Raw genomic sequence first — 16,816 nt, 5'->3', positions numbered from 1 at the left:
CTCCACTGATTTATGCAGACCCTCTAAACGTAGACATATTTCACTGTAAAATACTCTTTAAATCACATTTTTTAGTTATTATCACTGATCTCATTAGAAAAGTCTTTAAATAAATATTGGGGAACTGTCAAACTTGCACTGGCAGACATAAGCTTCAAAATTCTAATTTTGTTAAAAAGTGCTAATTTTATCACTGGGAGCAAATACTGTCAGGGTGGCTTTTTCCTCTTGAAGTGACAGCTTCCCTTCAAGTACCACAGGTTTTCTGTCTTTTTTTTTTTGTTAAAGTAAAAGTGATGTTCCTTAAAAAAACCAAGTAGTTCTGCTTGCAAATAAAAGCAATCAAAGAAGTGCTTTATATGTGCTTCCCAAAGGCATGTATTCATGGGATGAGATTAACAAAATTAATCATTTATACTGATTCTTCAAAGGCATTCTTAAGAGAAATCTTGCCTTTTAAAAATAACTGGGGATGTGTGGTGCTGAAGAATTCAATGACCACTAGTACAGTTTGACGCCACTGCCTTCATTCATGTTAAGCCATGCAGTAAAAAGGCAAATAAATAATGTCTTAGTATTGTGCTGAATATACTTTTTGACTTGAAGGATTCCTTGGAAGAGTCATCCCCAAAGCTCCAGGCGCCCAAAGACATACTTTGAGAACCACTTCCAGACTGCAAGTTCCTCAACATGTCTTATTAATTTTTCAATGTCTCACAGTATCTTGTATATAATGGATGTTCAAAAATTGCTTACTAAATTCAATTAATTTTATTTTGGCAAATTTGATATTACAATAAGAAAAAAAAAATCCTCTAATGGATTAAGCTGAAAAAAGTCAGATTTTATTTCATGTATGATGGGTACTAGAGCGCTTCACTTCCCTTGTTAATGATTTTCTTATTCTAATATTTCTTAAAAATTGAGAGCCAATTTCCACTCTCTATCATGAAAGTCAATTTCCACCCTCTATTGCTTTACCAATTAGAAATGAATTGAGATCGAGCCATCATGAGCCTAGCAGGAATTTACATTAATACTTCATTGAAGGAATCATTTAAAAAATTTTAAAAGAAGCAAATTATATAAGGTAAAACTTATTTCCATAAAGGCTACAGGAGAAAAAAATAATCAGAGTACTATTTTATGCAAAGATAAGTGAAAAGATTACAGAGTCAGTCAGACCTGGGTATGAAATTTGTCTCCAGTATTTACTAGCTATGTGATCTCCGGAGAGTTGCTGATTTCTCTGCCTCGGTGTTCTCACTGATAAAAACAGCAGGGCTTAACGTGACTCTACTGGGCCTGCTGACAGTTTCAGCCAGCTCCTTTCTCTGACCCCATTAGAAACATGCTTCTAATTACACTGCTATATGCCTACTAAAAATCATTCTATGTAATTCTCTCAGAATTATGCACCTGCCCATCTCCTAGAAAAGGAAATACATTCACTATTTCTCATAAATTCACTCAGCCTCAATGTTGGCCACCAAATAAGGGCAGCGTTCAAATACACGGTGATATGCTTTCATAATTCTAGAAAAGTCAGTCTATAGAGAGGAAAATAATTACCTGTGACAAGACAGGACAATTACAAAAGTCTAAAGAACATAAGCTAATACACTGATTACATATTTATATAGAAATCAACAGTATATACACTTGCCATGCTGCCTCTGTTAATTCTGGCATTTAAACAAGTACTAAGATATAGATAAGCTAGAAAATACTAGGAGAGTTAACAAGCAAAATCTCACCAATTGCTTTCTTTAACGCCTCAAAGGTGATTTCTTCAGTGTTACTAACCTAGAGAAAAGTGATTTAAAGTGAAATAAAGAGTTAAGAACAGTCAATATAAATGATACCTTCACCTAGTTACAAGTCATCTAAAAACTCTGACAAATATTTTCTCCTCTTTGTGTTGGCTGGGTTTGTGATCACACTCAACAGTATCAAATAATCTCCACACTTTCGTTGGTTTTAACAATGGCCTCCACCCCAGTGGTTCCCCAAAGAAGTCTACAGACTGATGTTAGGCTGGCAGAATTAGCAACCTTTAAGGCAACCCAACCAATATTCAAGGCAGAGATTATACATAAATGTAGCTTCAGCTACGTAATAAATGAAAACTAAGTATTCTATACCCTTTATAATTTTGGTACCACATACAGTGTAAAAATCAAAAATGAAATAATCTGAAACTTTAAATGCAAAAATTTTAAAGCAAAAAAATCACTACTTTGGGAAGTGTTCAATGAGTACAGTTAACCAACATTTAAAAATAATTATATTCTGGATCTTTTAAGGTCAACCAGCAAGTCTCATTCTCCAGAAACTCCCTTTAACTTGAAGTTTTCAAATCTCGCTTGCTTTGAGACATGTAAAAGGTATGAAATCAAGTGCTCACATTAAAAGTCAGTAATACTTTTTGTGGCACTGGCACATTTTCAGAAGGAATAATATGTCCAGTTACTACAGTATCTCTGAATAAAAGCTAAGAAACGATAGGTGAGTACTTGCCTTGGACTCTGGTCATCCCTAATTTTAGCTCATGAGCTTCTTTTTGCTATAAGTCTAAGGCAGCAAGACTAGTGAAAGCAAAAGACTTCACGCTTTGCACCTTAGCTCTCTGTACAAAGGATTTAGCTGGAAATCAAGCAGCAAGAGTTCCACTACCTCAGTTTTTCTACTGAGGGCTCATATTTCTAGTTGAAGTCAGATTAAACTTGGGAATCTTCAGTTGCTTTGCTCTAGATATTTGGAGCAGATATATAAGATGAGGTAGGCTCTGGCTGGTCAATTATTTGTACCTAGAAGCAATCTAGTACTTCAAAGTTGTTCTGACAACTGGTTAAGAGCTTTGGACTTTTGAGAAACAACTATAGTATAGGAGAAAGAACATAGAAGGCCAGAATTCTTATTACATAGACTTTTTACTTATTACCTGTTCAATCCTGGATAAGTGAAAAACTAGAGTACTTTATCTAATAACTCTTCCCTGTCTGTTGTTTTCCTTAATTTGGATAATGATGATGCATTTGCCCAGCATCAAAGAATCATGCCTATGGTGCTTTATTCTATTAGTCAAGCTGATCATTTAATTTCAGGAGGCAGAGACGCCGCTGAAATAAATAGATGTTTTAGCCATTTATCTTCCTGAATACCTTAATTTAATTTAGGTATCTTTATACATATATAGTGCAATTTTTAGGAGAAGTTCACTAAGTGATTCATGGTGGGCTAAAATTTGAATTGCAAATGTTAGAACTCACATCCCTCAGAAATGGACCAGGTATTTTAACAGAGCATAGTAATAACCTGAGTTATAACTAGGGAAAACAAATGTTTTGCTATGATCTCCATCTAAACAACAATACAAGTTCTAAAAGCAGGTATCAAATATATCTGAGGACTAAGTGGGATTATGTATATACAATTTCAAGTAATTTTGATGAAATAATGAGCAATTTTTCAAATGAGCAATTTTAAAATTTGATTCATTGTTAGCAAATATACTTATTCTTAGTTTGATATTTTGTTACACCATTAACTGGTGAATACCTAACTGATGACACTTTCTCCTGTCCACACAATGAAATTAGTTAGTTTTAGCTTAGAAGGTACTGTTATTCTGTCTTCTGGTATTTCAATGACCATTCCTAATACAAAAACTCAGATACCATAATGGTAAATGAGTTTGAAACTCCAATGTGCTCAAGTAAATGTTATATACTAAACTGTACTTAACTTTTCAAATACTCAGGGTGAGGCATATTTGACTTAGGATTTATAGTTATAGCGAAGATAAAACAAAAGGATCTTTAATAAGTTAACAAATGTATTAATGAACTTTTAATGTAAAATTCATGCTCAAGAATCTTCCTCCTATATTGTCTTCATGCAAATGTTTCTTCAGTTCATTTTATCAAAACAGACTGATGCTTTGCAACCGTTTAAAGTGCTATATATGTATTTTTAAAAGAAATAAAAATGGTTAACAAAAGGCAAATGGAAAAATACCAGTCAATAAAATAGACTGCACTCTTGACAAGTATAAACTAAGGCTTTGGATGAATTTCTTTCCTCAAAAGGTAATAGCAGCAAATTCACTATCACTGAAAGATATAGCTAGCAAGATATATCCTTCTTGCTGGTAAGGAGTGTAAATATTAAAATGCCTTCGAAGAGGTGAAATTTAGGGAAGATGATTTTTCCTGAGTCTTAAACTGGTAAGAAACTCTAAACCAACCTTAAAGCCCCAATTTCCAAAATGAACACTAACTGACTATTCCAACTACTCTGATGCTCTGCAGATAACTCCTTGATAAAACTGATTAATTTTACATAACAGGGAGTTAAAAGCATGAAAGATATAAATTAATTGGCTGTACCCTGGCCACCAAATAGTTTTAACTCCTGAAGACAAATTAACTGACAGGGATTGGAGGCAGGAGGGAGAAAGGAGGCTGAGAAAGCATGAATTCAGACAACTTCCTTCCTCTTTTCTTACAGGGAAATTCTTTTAGTTATTTACATTGTACCAATGAGAAATAATGAAATACCTAGGAAGGCAAACATTGGATAAACCACAAGGAGGAAGCTGACTTGACAATGCTGGCACACTGGCATTTTTACTTGACTATCAAACAATTCTCTGCTGATTTGTGTGGATAAGTCCTAGAGAATACTGGCTGTTTTTTCTTCCTATAACTCAGTTGGGTACACTCTTGTGCTCTATTGAAACAGGAGGAGAACATTAAATCTATGACGTTTCAAATAACTCCTTAAAGAGTACACACGTCACTGATACAGCTTAACCTACGTTAAATTCATTATATTTACTATCCAAAAAGATAAAAAAATTTCTCTCATAGGTGAAATTTTGAAACTTTCTAAAAGTAGTGAGCATTGGGCTTCCCTGGTGGCGCAGTGGTTGAGAATCTGCCTGCTGATGCAGAAGACACAGGTTCGTGCCCCGGTCCGGGAAGATCCCACATGCCGCGGAGCAACTAAGCCCGTGAGCCATGGCCGCTAGGCCTGCGCGTCCGGAGCCTGTGCTCCGCAACGGGAGAGGCCACAACAGTGAGAGGCCCGCATACCGCAAAAAAAAAAAATAATAATAATAAAAGTAGTGAGCATTTGGCTTCACATGAGGGTGTATAATTCCATTTATTCTCACAACTTACGTTTCATAAATCTTTAAAAATAAATAGGATTAGAGGGCTTATTTATTTAATAACAGGCCTTGTGTAGCATTTCTTACTTATTAAAAAAACTTACTTAGTTCTATCTTATGGTTCCTTTTACTACAATGTGAAATCTAGTGATATCACAGCACACAATATTAAGTTTATGTATCTTTATAGGTATATGAAATTAGTTCAGTAAAATAAATTATAAATAAGTTCAGGGCTAAATCAAATTAACTTCTACTAACAATTTTGTTGCTTTAGGGATAAATCAGAGTTGTATTTGATCCTGTTTAAAAGTGTGGAGGGGCAAAAAGTTCTTTAAAATTGATGTCTATCTCAAGACAGTACTTCATCATAAACTTTCAGCAACTTACCACATCATCCGAAGGAATGCTGTTGGGTAAGATATCCACCTGAATGGATACGGTGTCCACAATACTTTTCCTTCTAGAAAGTCGATCTTCATCTAAAATTTTAAAAAATTTCCCCCATTATTTGCTAGTAAGAATGATATGTCATTTATAAACTCCACCTATTTCAGATTTAAAAATTTCAGAAAATTAAGACAGTTTGCCTTTTCTTGCTCTTACTAAATATATAAAACTGTGCTCTCAGACTTTTATATTTCGTGAAGCAGATTAAAAAAATAGAATTGATGGGTGAACTCAGTTTAATACAGCTGACCCTTGAACAACATGGAGGTTAGAGGTGCTGACACCTGCACAGTTGAAAATCAGCACAGCACTTTACAGTTGGCCCTCCACATCTCCAGTTCCACATCCAGTTCAAATTTCCCAATTCTCTATTAACCAATTCTATTCAACATGTTCTAAACCCAATTTTAACATCTCTAATAAGCCTCCTTTATCACCACAATGCCATATTTATTTTTCAAGAGTGCCATCATTCAAAAATCTTTATCTTTTCTTACCTAGATCTGAGGATAGCTTACTAACTGGTCTAATACAACACTCGCTCCTATACTACCAGTAGAGTTGTTCTAAAATAAAACTTTTTCACACTAAACTATAATTTTAAAACAAATCCAGGGACTCCCCTGGTGGCACAGTGGTTGAGAATCCACCTGACAATGCAGAGGACACGGGGTCGAGCCCTGGTCCAGGAAGAACCCACATGCCGAGGAGCAACTAAGCCCGTGCGCCAGGACTACTGAGCCCACGCTCTAGAGCCCGCGAGCCACAACTACTGAAGCCGCACACCTAGAGCCCGTGCTCCGCAACCGCAATGAGAAGCCCGCGCACCGCAACGAAGAATAGCCTCTGCTCGACATAACTAAAGAAAGCCCGCGTACAGCAACGAAGACCCAACGCAGCCCAAAATAAATAAATAAATTTATTTTAAAAAAACCAAAACACAAAAGAAACCAAATCCAGCCCACTGACTAATGCTGAGCTTCACAAGTTTTTTCACATCAAAGCACATAAATATAATTACAATCCATGTAAGGCATATGGAGATAAAAGGAAGAGGCTGCTCGCACTGCAAGCTGACTACCCCAGGCCCGACCCAGCTACCTGAAGAACTAAGGAGGTAAATATCCAGACACACCTGTAAAGCTCCCAATAACAACTGGGAAGCTCAGGTCTAGAATCTTAGTCGAACAGCACAGTCAGTCACTTCATGATCTGGCAACACTCCATCTTCTGAAATCTCATTTTGTACACAGAGCTGACTCTTGGACAACACGGGGCTTGGGGCACTGACCCCTGCACAGTCACAAGCCTGCATTGTAACTTTAGTCGGTCCTCCACACCCATGGTTCTGCAGTCACAGATTCAACCAGCTGAAGATCACACAGTACTGCAGAGTGTGTATTTACTGAAAGTTATCTGTGTGTAAGTGGACCCGTGCAGTTCAAACCCGTGTTGTTTCAAGGATCAACTAACTGTACTGTGATTTTATCCTTCTGAAGGGGTGAATAATGAACTAAAAGAAGGTCAACGTAAAGAAACTAGCTTCTTTCTTACTGACTACTCCTCTACTCCAAGGTAGCCTTCCATGGCAGTAATTAATGCTGTTAATCAAATACGGCAATTTACTCTCTTTCTGGGACATAGTAGGATTGCAATTCCTGGCCTCTTTGTGCTTAGGAGGGACTGTATAACTAGTTCTGGCCAGTAAAGTATGAGTAACATTTCAGATCGCGCCTATCCCGTCAGCTTGGATTCCAGAACACGGATGACATGAAGTTATGCACAGTTAGTCAGAGCGATGACTACATCTTTACTGGTTTAAACTACTAAGAACCTGGGACTGCTTTTTCTCACAGCACAACTTAGCCAGGGTTTCTTAGCCTTGGCTTCTTAGCCTTGGCACTCGTGGCAGTTTGGCCCAGGTAATTCTCGCCGAGGGGACTGTCCTGTGCCTCACTGGATGTTCGGTAGCATCCCTGACCTCTACCCACCGGATGCCAGTAGGCCTGCCCCAGTGGTGATAATTAAAAACGTCTCTAGGGTTGACAAACGTTCCGTGGGATGGGCAAAATCACCCACAGTTGAGAACTACTGACTCCGTCTATCCTGACTGATAACAGACCTTTCTAGAATTTTCCCTCTATGCCACCATGAGCTTCTTAAACACTAACCACATCACTCCCCCAAGCAAATCTACCCATTGCTTGATGAAGTAAAAAGGCATCTGGGTTCTCCAGTCAGATCTTGCCAACAGTAACTTCAGAGCTGCTCCCTTATTTATCTCGTGTTTAAGGCAAAGGTGCCTCTTCTCCAACCTCTGAGCAGGCTTTGGCACATCTGCCTTACACGCTTTCCTACAAACAGAAACTCCTGCTGGAAGCCCTTTATTATTACCTGCCCTTTCTTATGTCCTCCCCACTGTAAAGATTCTTATCTTTCAAGCCCTGGTTAAACATTACATTGCTTCCTTTAAATCTTAAATATCACTCTAATTATTATTACTTATCCCTCTTTCTTCTAGCTACAGAAATTTACTTTCAGTTATGACTGATCTTTCCTTGTCACTCTTCAATCATCATCATTAGTCATCTAGTGGGCCTTGAAGTACAGACGTATGAATTAATAATGTCTCATGTCCCCAAGTATACAAGAAATTCAGGGGCAGACTCTGTGTCTGCATCTAGCACACACCAGTTACTCAGGTTCTGCTGGGTGAAGGCTGGAGGAACACAGACCTATATCTGTGACAAGTTATTACCTATCGTTTTTCTACAGTTTTCAGGCTGGAAATATGATATCTCCTGCCTAGGGCCATTACTAAGGTAGCCTATATACTGAACTTTTCCTACTTTTTCTTCATGATCATATGCACTAATATAAATCACCAAAGCTAATGACCAAACATCAATGGACCTGCCACAAAACAGTATGTGGGCATCACTGCTGACTTGCTTTTTTACCCTCTAATCACGCCAACTTTCAATATCTTACCAGAATTCAAAATGAGGAATAGATAATAGCCTGCTTCCCACCCACACAAGATTTTCTAGGTTAATATACAAAGGCTGATGGGTTTCAGAGAAAAGTCAAATTGAAGCCTAAGATAAAAATAAAAAGGAAAGGAGAAGTACAGAGGCAGGAGAGGGATTACTGAGTGACAAAAATCAACAAGAACAGAAGGGAAGTAGAGTGAGCAGAGATTAGGGCAGAAAATGAAATTCAGTGGGAAACTCTAATACTATATTCTCAGAGAGTTCTTTCTTCTGACCTATCGAGCAACCTGCTTGTAGGTGACAGAAAAAGCCCAGACACAACTATCATCAGATATCTTGCACATCCACACAAAAGTAAGCTTTGCAAAATAGAGCAAAGATAACTCTCCTGTTTCCATGGGCCGCCCACATCGGTTCCGGACCTGCCTTTCAAAGTTTGCTGAAATGCAGCATCACCGCAGCCTCTGTGGACTGCCCTGTCCTGCCGGCTGGAGAACGACCCTGTCACCATCTCAGTGTCTGACGTGCGCAGCCGCTCGCGAGGCCCTTGCTTTGCCTCCCTTCCCGAGGTTGGTGTGCGGTAGAGTCCCAGACGCTACTTTCTACACCCTTTCCTTTTCTCACCCCTTCTCCCTCTCCGCTTCCTATAATCTGCCGTTCACAATGGTAACCACGGTTTCTTCTTTTTGTTTTTAACTAGAACCTGGGTTTTAGAAGTGATACTTAGAGAGAGCGAGGCCTAACGTCCTTCTGTGATATTTTGCTGCCACCTGGTGTATCTGTGTGTAATGTATATAACTGCATTCACACGGCTAAAGAATAGAGAAAACAGTCTGAATACAAGTATAACACAGAACTACATTAGATTACTCAATATAATTTCCTATGGCTACATAAAAAATAAGAGGTAGGAACTTACTTAACTGTATATAATAAATCATAAATGTAACTAGGGCTACTATATCATTCAGATTCAATGAAAAAGCTAACTGGGGCAAAACGAAATTTCACAGATAATTTATCTACACGAAATTTAAAATGTCAGTTTAATGCTGATACTACTTATACAGATATCCTTTTTTGGTCCTATAGAAAAACACAAAATTCCATCTAGAGCTAATGCATATTTATAAAATAAAAAGAACCTAAAAAACCATTGTCACCATGAATAAAAAGTCAGTGTAATATAAAAGACACTCTTTTATTTCTAAAACAAGCTTTAAAACAAAACCTCTACAAGGAGAGTTGGGCTATATACATGAAAATACTTTTATAAGCAGATATTTGTTGGAAAATAATGGAGGTTTTGATAAAGCAGATAAAGGCATCCATGTGTTATAAGTGCTTTTTTTTTTTTTTTTTTTTTTTTTTTTTTGCGGTATGCGGGCCTCTCACTGTTGTGGCCTCTCCCGTTGCGGAGCACAGGCTCCGGACGCGCAGGCCTAGCGGCCATGGCTCACGGGCTTAGTTGCTCCGCGGCATGTGGGATCTTCCCGGACCAGGGCACGAACCCGTGTCTCCTGCATCGGCAGGCGGATTCTCAACCACTGCGCCACCAGGGAAGCCCTATAAGTGCTTTTAATCAATAAAACAAATTAACAAAATTCAAAATGCCAACTGGAAGATTAAGACATTTTAAAAAATACTAATACCATTCTTATATTGATATGGCATTTTGTGGTTTTTCTAAGTACTTTCATGTATATATCCCATTTGAGCGAAATGGCTTCAGGGCTATGGTCCTTGCTTCACATGAGGATATGGGGTCACTGAGAGATTAAGGGGTTATGCCCAAGGCCACATAGCAAGGGTAGAACAAAGCCATTCTATTCCCTCTTCACTTCTTCACTTTGAGAAGTCATCTTTCCTGAAAGCTCTTGCAAAATTCCCTATACTGCTAATTTCAAAATTCTCATCATACCCTCTAATCTCTCACACAAAACACAGTCCTGACCCCAACCGTACTTGGACGCTCCATTGTCCAAGACGCTCAACAAAAGGCTGAACTCCAAAACTACCGCCTCTTCCCTATTCATTTCTGTTAATAAAAAGTCCATCCTTCTATCACCCAAGATTCAAAACTACTTATAGACAGTTACATTTGAAATGCAAACTTCTTTCTTTCTTCACTTAAACCCAGTCACACCAACCGTCCCTCCTAAAACAAAAACAGCAAAAAGCAAGCAAATGAAGCAGCAAACAAGCTCTGTCTGCTCTTCCTCCTGGTGCTGTACCAAGCACCCAAATGTCCGTGGTAGAGCCCTAGACAAAATCTTTGCCTTTCTCCCTGCCCCCCCACCCCCGTATCACTCAACTGCTTATAGATTCTCTCTTGCAGTGTTCTAGAGTCCACTCACTTTCCTGTATTTGCACTGGGACCTCCTTAGTACAGGTCACCGCCATCTCTCCTGGATTACTGAAGAGTATTCTAAATGGCTGTCCCATCTTCAGTTTGCTAAACTACAACCAGAGAAACATTTCTAAATGCAACTCTTATCATGCCATCGCCTGCTTAAAATCATTTAATGACTCCCCATCGCTTTTAGGATAGTTCAAACTATTTAACCCGGTTTTACAATCCCCAACCCTACTCTTCCAATTCACTCCAAGTAGACTAACTTTATACTAATTCCTTGAAAAATCATGTTCTTGCCTACCTCCATTCCTCCACATACGCTATTACTTCTGCATGAAACACAGTTCACTTGCCTAACACCTGCTTCAGGCTCAGCGTAAGGACTTTTTCCTCTGGAAGACATCTGTTTCACTAAACCTGGACCAAACACTCTCCTAGGTGCTGCCTGAGGACCCCAAACCTCTCTGATCATAGCCTTTAAGGCATATTGCAACTGTCCTGTTAGACAAATTGTATAATGAATTAACTTCTTTCCTATCATCTCAAATAAAACTGGTGAAGTGCCATCTTGGGAGAACTAAGAAAAACGTCACTCAAAATCATCCTCTGTGTTTTGTGGTCCAGATGAGGAACCCGTTAGGAATGACTATAAATTTTGTGAAAGCAGAAACCTCGATCTGTCTTGTTCATTTTTGCTTCTGTTTGCACAGCAGCTGGCACACTGTAAATACTCATTAAGTACTGTACCCCCTCATAGAGGAGCATTTAGCATACACTTAGACATATGCTATTAACTCAAATTCTAGGCTGATTTGAGATAAAAGGAAAATGCAATAATCAGCTAACATTTATTGATCACTTACTATATGTCAGTCACCAACAGTTCAGTAAGCTTTAGGCAGACCATTCTTCTGTCTTTAGAACCAGTTACCATTATATTTCTTTTTTTTAATTTTATTTTTTATTTTTATTTATTTTTTATTTTTTATTTTTTAAAACATCTTTATTTGAGTATAACTGTTTTACAATAGTGTGTTAGTTTCTCCTTTACAACAAAGTGAATCAGTTATACATATACATATATCCCCATATCCCCTCCCTCTTGTGTCACCCTCCCTCCCACCCTCCCTATCCCACCCCTCTAGGTGGTCACAAAGCACAGAGGTGAACTCCCTGTGCTATGCTGCAGCTTCCCACTAGCTATCTAATTTACATTTGGTAGTGTGTATATGTCCCTGCCACTCTCTCACATCGTCACAGCTTACCCTTCCCCCTCCCCATATCCTCAAGTCCATGCTCTAGTAGGTCTGTTTTATTCCCATCCTACCACTAATCTCTTCATGACATTTTTTTTTTTAGATTCCATATATATGTGTTAGCATACGGTATTTGTTTTTATCCTTCTGACTTACTTCACTCTGTATGACAGACTCCAGGCCTATCCACCTCATTAAAAATAACTCAGTTACTATTATATTTCAATCATTTGTCTGTCTTCTCCACCAGATTGTAATCCTTGAGGATAGGGACTGAATCTTAACATCTTTCTACCCTCAGAAGTCAGAAAAGTGCCTGATACCTGGTAGACTCTCAGTAAAGGTTTGTGGAATACATAAAAAAATAAACCTGGATCAATATGGATGATTGAACAATCTTGGAGCACACAGTTGGCAAAAATCAATTTATTAAGCACCTAACTGAACAGGCAAGGCAGTTAATTCTAGTGATCGTACCTAACCAAATTATTTAATTTCAGTCTCACTACCGTCAGTTGTAAACAAAGACAGTGCTACCTTCCTCACCAAACGATGTTACAGATTAACTGAGAACATGAATACAAAGTGCTTACTTATCACAGTGACTGGCATACAGTTAGTGCATAATAAATGGCAGCTACTGTTTTGATGATGATGGGTGTATATGCATGATACACAACAAACTATTTTGTTTTTTTTCTTTTGATATATTGTTCTGAAATCCCTTATTTTTTAAAACGAATACCTGATGGTTATACAGCAAAAAGAGACTTTAATAACCGATTGATTATCCCATACAGTATCACTGTATCTTCTGACTCTTTCTGCATTAAGGCAGGACACACATGCCACGGACTGGTTCTAAACTATCAAAATCTATATAAATCAGAAAAACCTTATTTATACTGAGGGATTTCTGTGCAGTTATGTAACTAAGGATATGCTGAAATACTCAGAAATCTCCTAGTCAATGATAGGGAGACATTAAGAAAGAGAATATATCATTTTCAGGGGTGGGAGGAAATGGGAAAAGCAAACCACTTGTTAAAAAAAGTACCATAATTTTCATTAAAAATTGTTTACAGTTAAAGAAATAGGGTAAAAGGAAATAACAAGGGGTGAAAATAAACTACAGCTATGGGGAACGGAGAGCAAAATAATAACTGAACTCACAACTATATAAAACAAACAGGCCACTGGCTCCATTTTCTAGAAGGCAAATTGTATTAAGCTATTTTCCTAGAGGACAGGTGAGGGAAAGGGCAAGCCAAACTGACACTTGGATTTACCTTTGTACTTGTGCCTGCGTTTATGAGGTTTTTTGCCTGAAGGAAAGAGAGCTAAATCCAAGTTATAAGAATGAAATATTTTAAAAGTCTGTTTTAAAAATTCTTTTAAATTACAAAGCTCTACTCATGTTTTATTCTTAGCACTTTTATTTCCCCAAGGAACTCACGAGGAAAAGAATTTTCTATACTATGGAATTTAAAAGAAAATGCAAAAACTTTCATTAACATCTCAGACTATTATAAACAACTATCACTGTAATAAATGTATATATTTTGGATCCACATTATAAAAAGATAGCTATTCCCAAAGATTGTGCTACTTCTAGTGATTAATCCAGAAAACTACCTAACTGAAATCAAACAGTTCTCTTATAGAACAGAGGTATCCCCAAAGGAAGAACTAGTTTTTCTACCAAATTTAATATTTATACAGTCATCAAATGAAAATGAAAGTGTAAGATAAAAATTCTTCGATTTTAGTTTTCAAAGTAAAAACTGAATGCAAGACACCATGCAGTTTTGCCTTGAAACAAACCAGAATTATCTCAGGCAATGAAAAGAACAGAAGGAAATATATAATGCACAGAGGAAAACATATTCTTAACTTTAAAAGTTTGCAGATTTCTTTACATAGCAAATAGTCTGTACTCTTTCAAAGGACAAAAATTACCTAATTCATTAAGGTCAATAGTCACAAATCACTAACTAAACAATTTTCACCAATTTCCCTAAGTTAAACACAATATTGCTTAAAGAGTAAAGATCTCATTTTGCTTCTTTGTTTAAAGGATAATATTATTCAGTATAATATCAATAATATATGAAGTATAATAATGATAATCACTTGAGGATTCAATATGCTCATGATAAAATCATATACATGTTTTTAGAGATTTACTACAAGTTTTCAAGAGCAAAATTTTAAAATAGAAGTAAACTCTCTTAAGCTAGTAAGTATACAAACATAATTAACTTTCTAACTGGGCTAAAAGAAAAATTGCTGACACATAATCACTAGATGAAGAGTTCTAATTACTTTCCTCTTACCTGTTACTTGTGGTACGTATGGTACTGACAATCTCTCAACACTATAGCCACTGCCACCTAGTGACTCTGCGATCTTGTTGGTCAAAAAGTACAAATTTTTGTCATGCTTCTCTAAGGATTTTGGAAGCCTGTCAAGTTGATCAAAAAAGAAGCCATTTAGTATTATTTAAATTACTGAGCAAAAATAAGTTAACATATAAACATTTTAGATCAAGGCCTAAATATAAATAGAAATGCAATTTAAACTGTCATTAGTAATAGAAAAATCAGTGTATTTTAGGTGGCTAATCTGAGGCTCTTTAAAAACATATGGTATGTGGACCCATACATGAAGCATTCTGCTGATTCTTTCCCCAGTAATGTCCCAACGGTGAAGTCAGCCTTCCATGATTCCACTGGTATTCACACATTAAATGATGAAGGACTAAATTCAGCTTTAACTTTCATGCTAATTAAAAATCTACTGAGAGAAGAAAATAAAAATGAAGCCCGCTGACTGTTAATGAAGAAGATATTAGCCAACTAAGTGATAGGAAGCACTTGGCTAAGACCTACGATTTCACTTCCTTTTCAAACTGCTTAGTATTATCTTATGCGCATGCTTTCAATATTAAACTGGTTTTAGAGCCCAAAAGTTTGAATAAAGTATTTTTCATACATATTTTTTTGTTTGGACAGCAAGAAAAAAATTCAGGGTATAACACTGATTTTCCGTATTACATTCTTTCTCCTACAGTTTTATTAATATTGTTGTCTATTAGAGAGTCTTGAACAGGATACTGTATTCTCTTAAAGGAGTGTTCACTTATATATCAGAACATGCTATATTTAAGAGATATACCTCCATATTAAAAAAAGGTAAGATAAATTTTTTTCATCAAAGATTGATTCCATGTGTTCATGAGTCTACATTTATACTTTACAAGAACTTTTACAGCAAGAGAAACAAATTAGATGAATTAAATGACAGAAACAGAAAACGATGAATATTTTAAAACACCAGAAAATTATTCTGACAGTAGTTTACTCCTTTGTAATTATCACTGATTCATTTCCCAAGTCAGTGCCCCTTCCTTAAAATGTAAAGAATTAACATACATGCACTTATCTCTGAAAATATGCTCTGGTAGAAAATAAGGGGCTTCCATAGTTCGAATTTCAATAACCTGAAAAATATTCAAAAACAAAACAAAATAAAAATCAAAAACCTTAGTCCTCAGGACCCTGCCACAAAAATTTGGAAAACTAAAAACACAGAAACAGAATCTAAACATTTATACGAAATACCATCATTTTATTTTGGAATTTAAACTACATTTAGAGCACAAAAGCAGAGTTCATTTTGTTTTCACATTTATTATTTTAAAAAGTCAGCAGGTAACAAAATCGTGATAGTAAAATAATACAGGTTGTTTAAAAAAAAAAAAAAAAAGAGGATACATTACATTTGATTAAACCTACTACAGAGGGATGAGAAGCTGTACTTTCTTGGGCTTCCCTGGTGGCGCAGTGGTTGAGAATCCGCCTGCCAATGCAGGGAACACGGGTTCGAGCCCTGGTCTGGGACGATCCCACATGCCGCGGAGCAACTGGGCCCGTGAGCCACAACTACTGAGCCTGCGCTCCGCAACAAGAGAGGCCATGACAGTGAGAGGCTCGTGCAATGCGATGAAGAGTGGCCCCCGCTCTCTGCAACTAGAGAAAGCCCTCGCACAGAAACAAAGACCCAACACAGCCAAAAATAAAAATAAATAAATAAATATATATATATTTTAAAAACCTGTACTTTCTGAAATGCCCTATGTGGGAAATGCCTTCACAAGCACCAGGCCCTGGCTGTCCCCCCTCCTCTGCACCACCTTTGCAGCACGTGCAGGTGGTCTCAGCACTCTTGTGAAGTCTGGCTCCTCCACTCACCTGGGAGCCACTTAAAGGGGGACCCTACTTTCACAGCATTTGTATCTCTAATGGCAGATGTCAAATATTCACTCAAACATTTGTTTAATGAATGAATGAGTTTTATTTCTTAGAATGTTCTAAAAACCTATATTTTAGCAAGGACTGAGAGATGTGCTTCCAATTTCATAAAAATGAGGTTCTCCCTGAAAGATGTTTTTAAAGAATAAAAACTACAGTGGACTTTTTCTGCCAGGTAAGTTAGGAGCTCTGAAATATATATTAAATCATGCAAGTAACTAATGAGTTACTGCTGAGAAAGCTAAATACAGTTGAATGACACAGGACAAATC

General features: G+C 37.1%; 1 protein-coding gene across 8 annotated transcripts in view; it reads right to left on the bottom strand.

Annotated features, from left to right (window-relative positions):
- Positions 1-16,816, bottom strand: part of EFR3A (EFR3 homolog A) — a 96,387-nt gene that overhangs the window by 9,397 nt on the left and 70,174 nt on the right. For all 8 annotated transcript variants that reach the window (XM_059042657.2, XM_059042656.2, XM_067017556.1 and 5 more), the window contains 4 exons: positions 15,666-15,733; positions 14,568-14,695; positions 5,567-5,658; positions 1,758-1,806 (listed from right to left, as the gene is read on the bottom strand). In XM_059042657.2, the coding sequence (XP_058898640.1) occupies positions 1,758-1,806; positions 5,567-5,658; positions 14,568-14,695; positions 15,666-15,733 (337 nt within the window). The remainder of the gene's footprint in view (positions 1-1,757; positions 1,807-5,566; positions 5,659-14,567; positions 14,696-15,665; positions 15,734-16,816) is intronic.

This window comes from Kogia breviceps, chromosome 17 (genome assembly GCF_026419965.1).
Source record: "Kogia breviceps isolate mKogBre1 chromosome 17, mKogBre1 haplotype 1, whole genome shotgun sequence".
NCBI lineage: Eukaryota > Metazoa > Chordata > Mammalia > Artiodactyla > Physeteridae > Kogia > Kogia breviceps.
The sequence above is the reverse complement of the archived record's forward strand: the minus strand, read 5'-3'. Positions and strand labels throughout refer to the sequence as shown.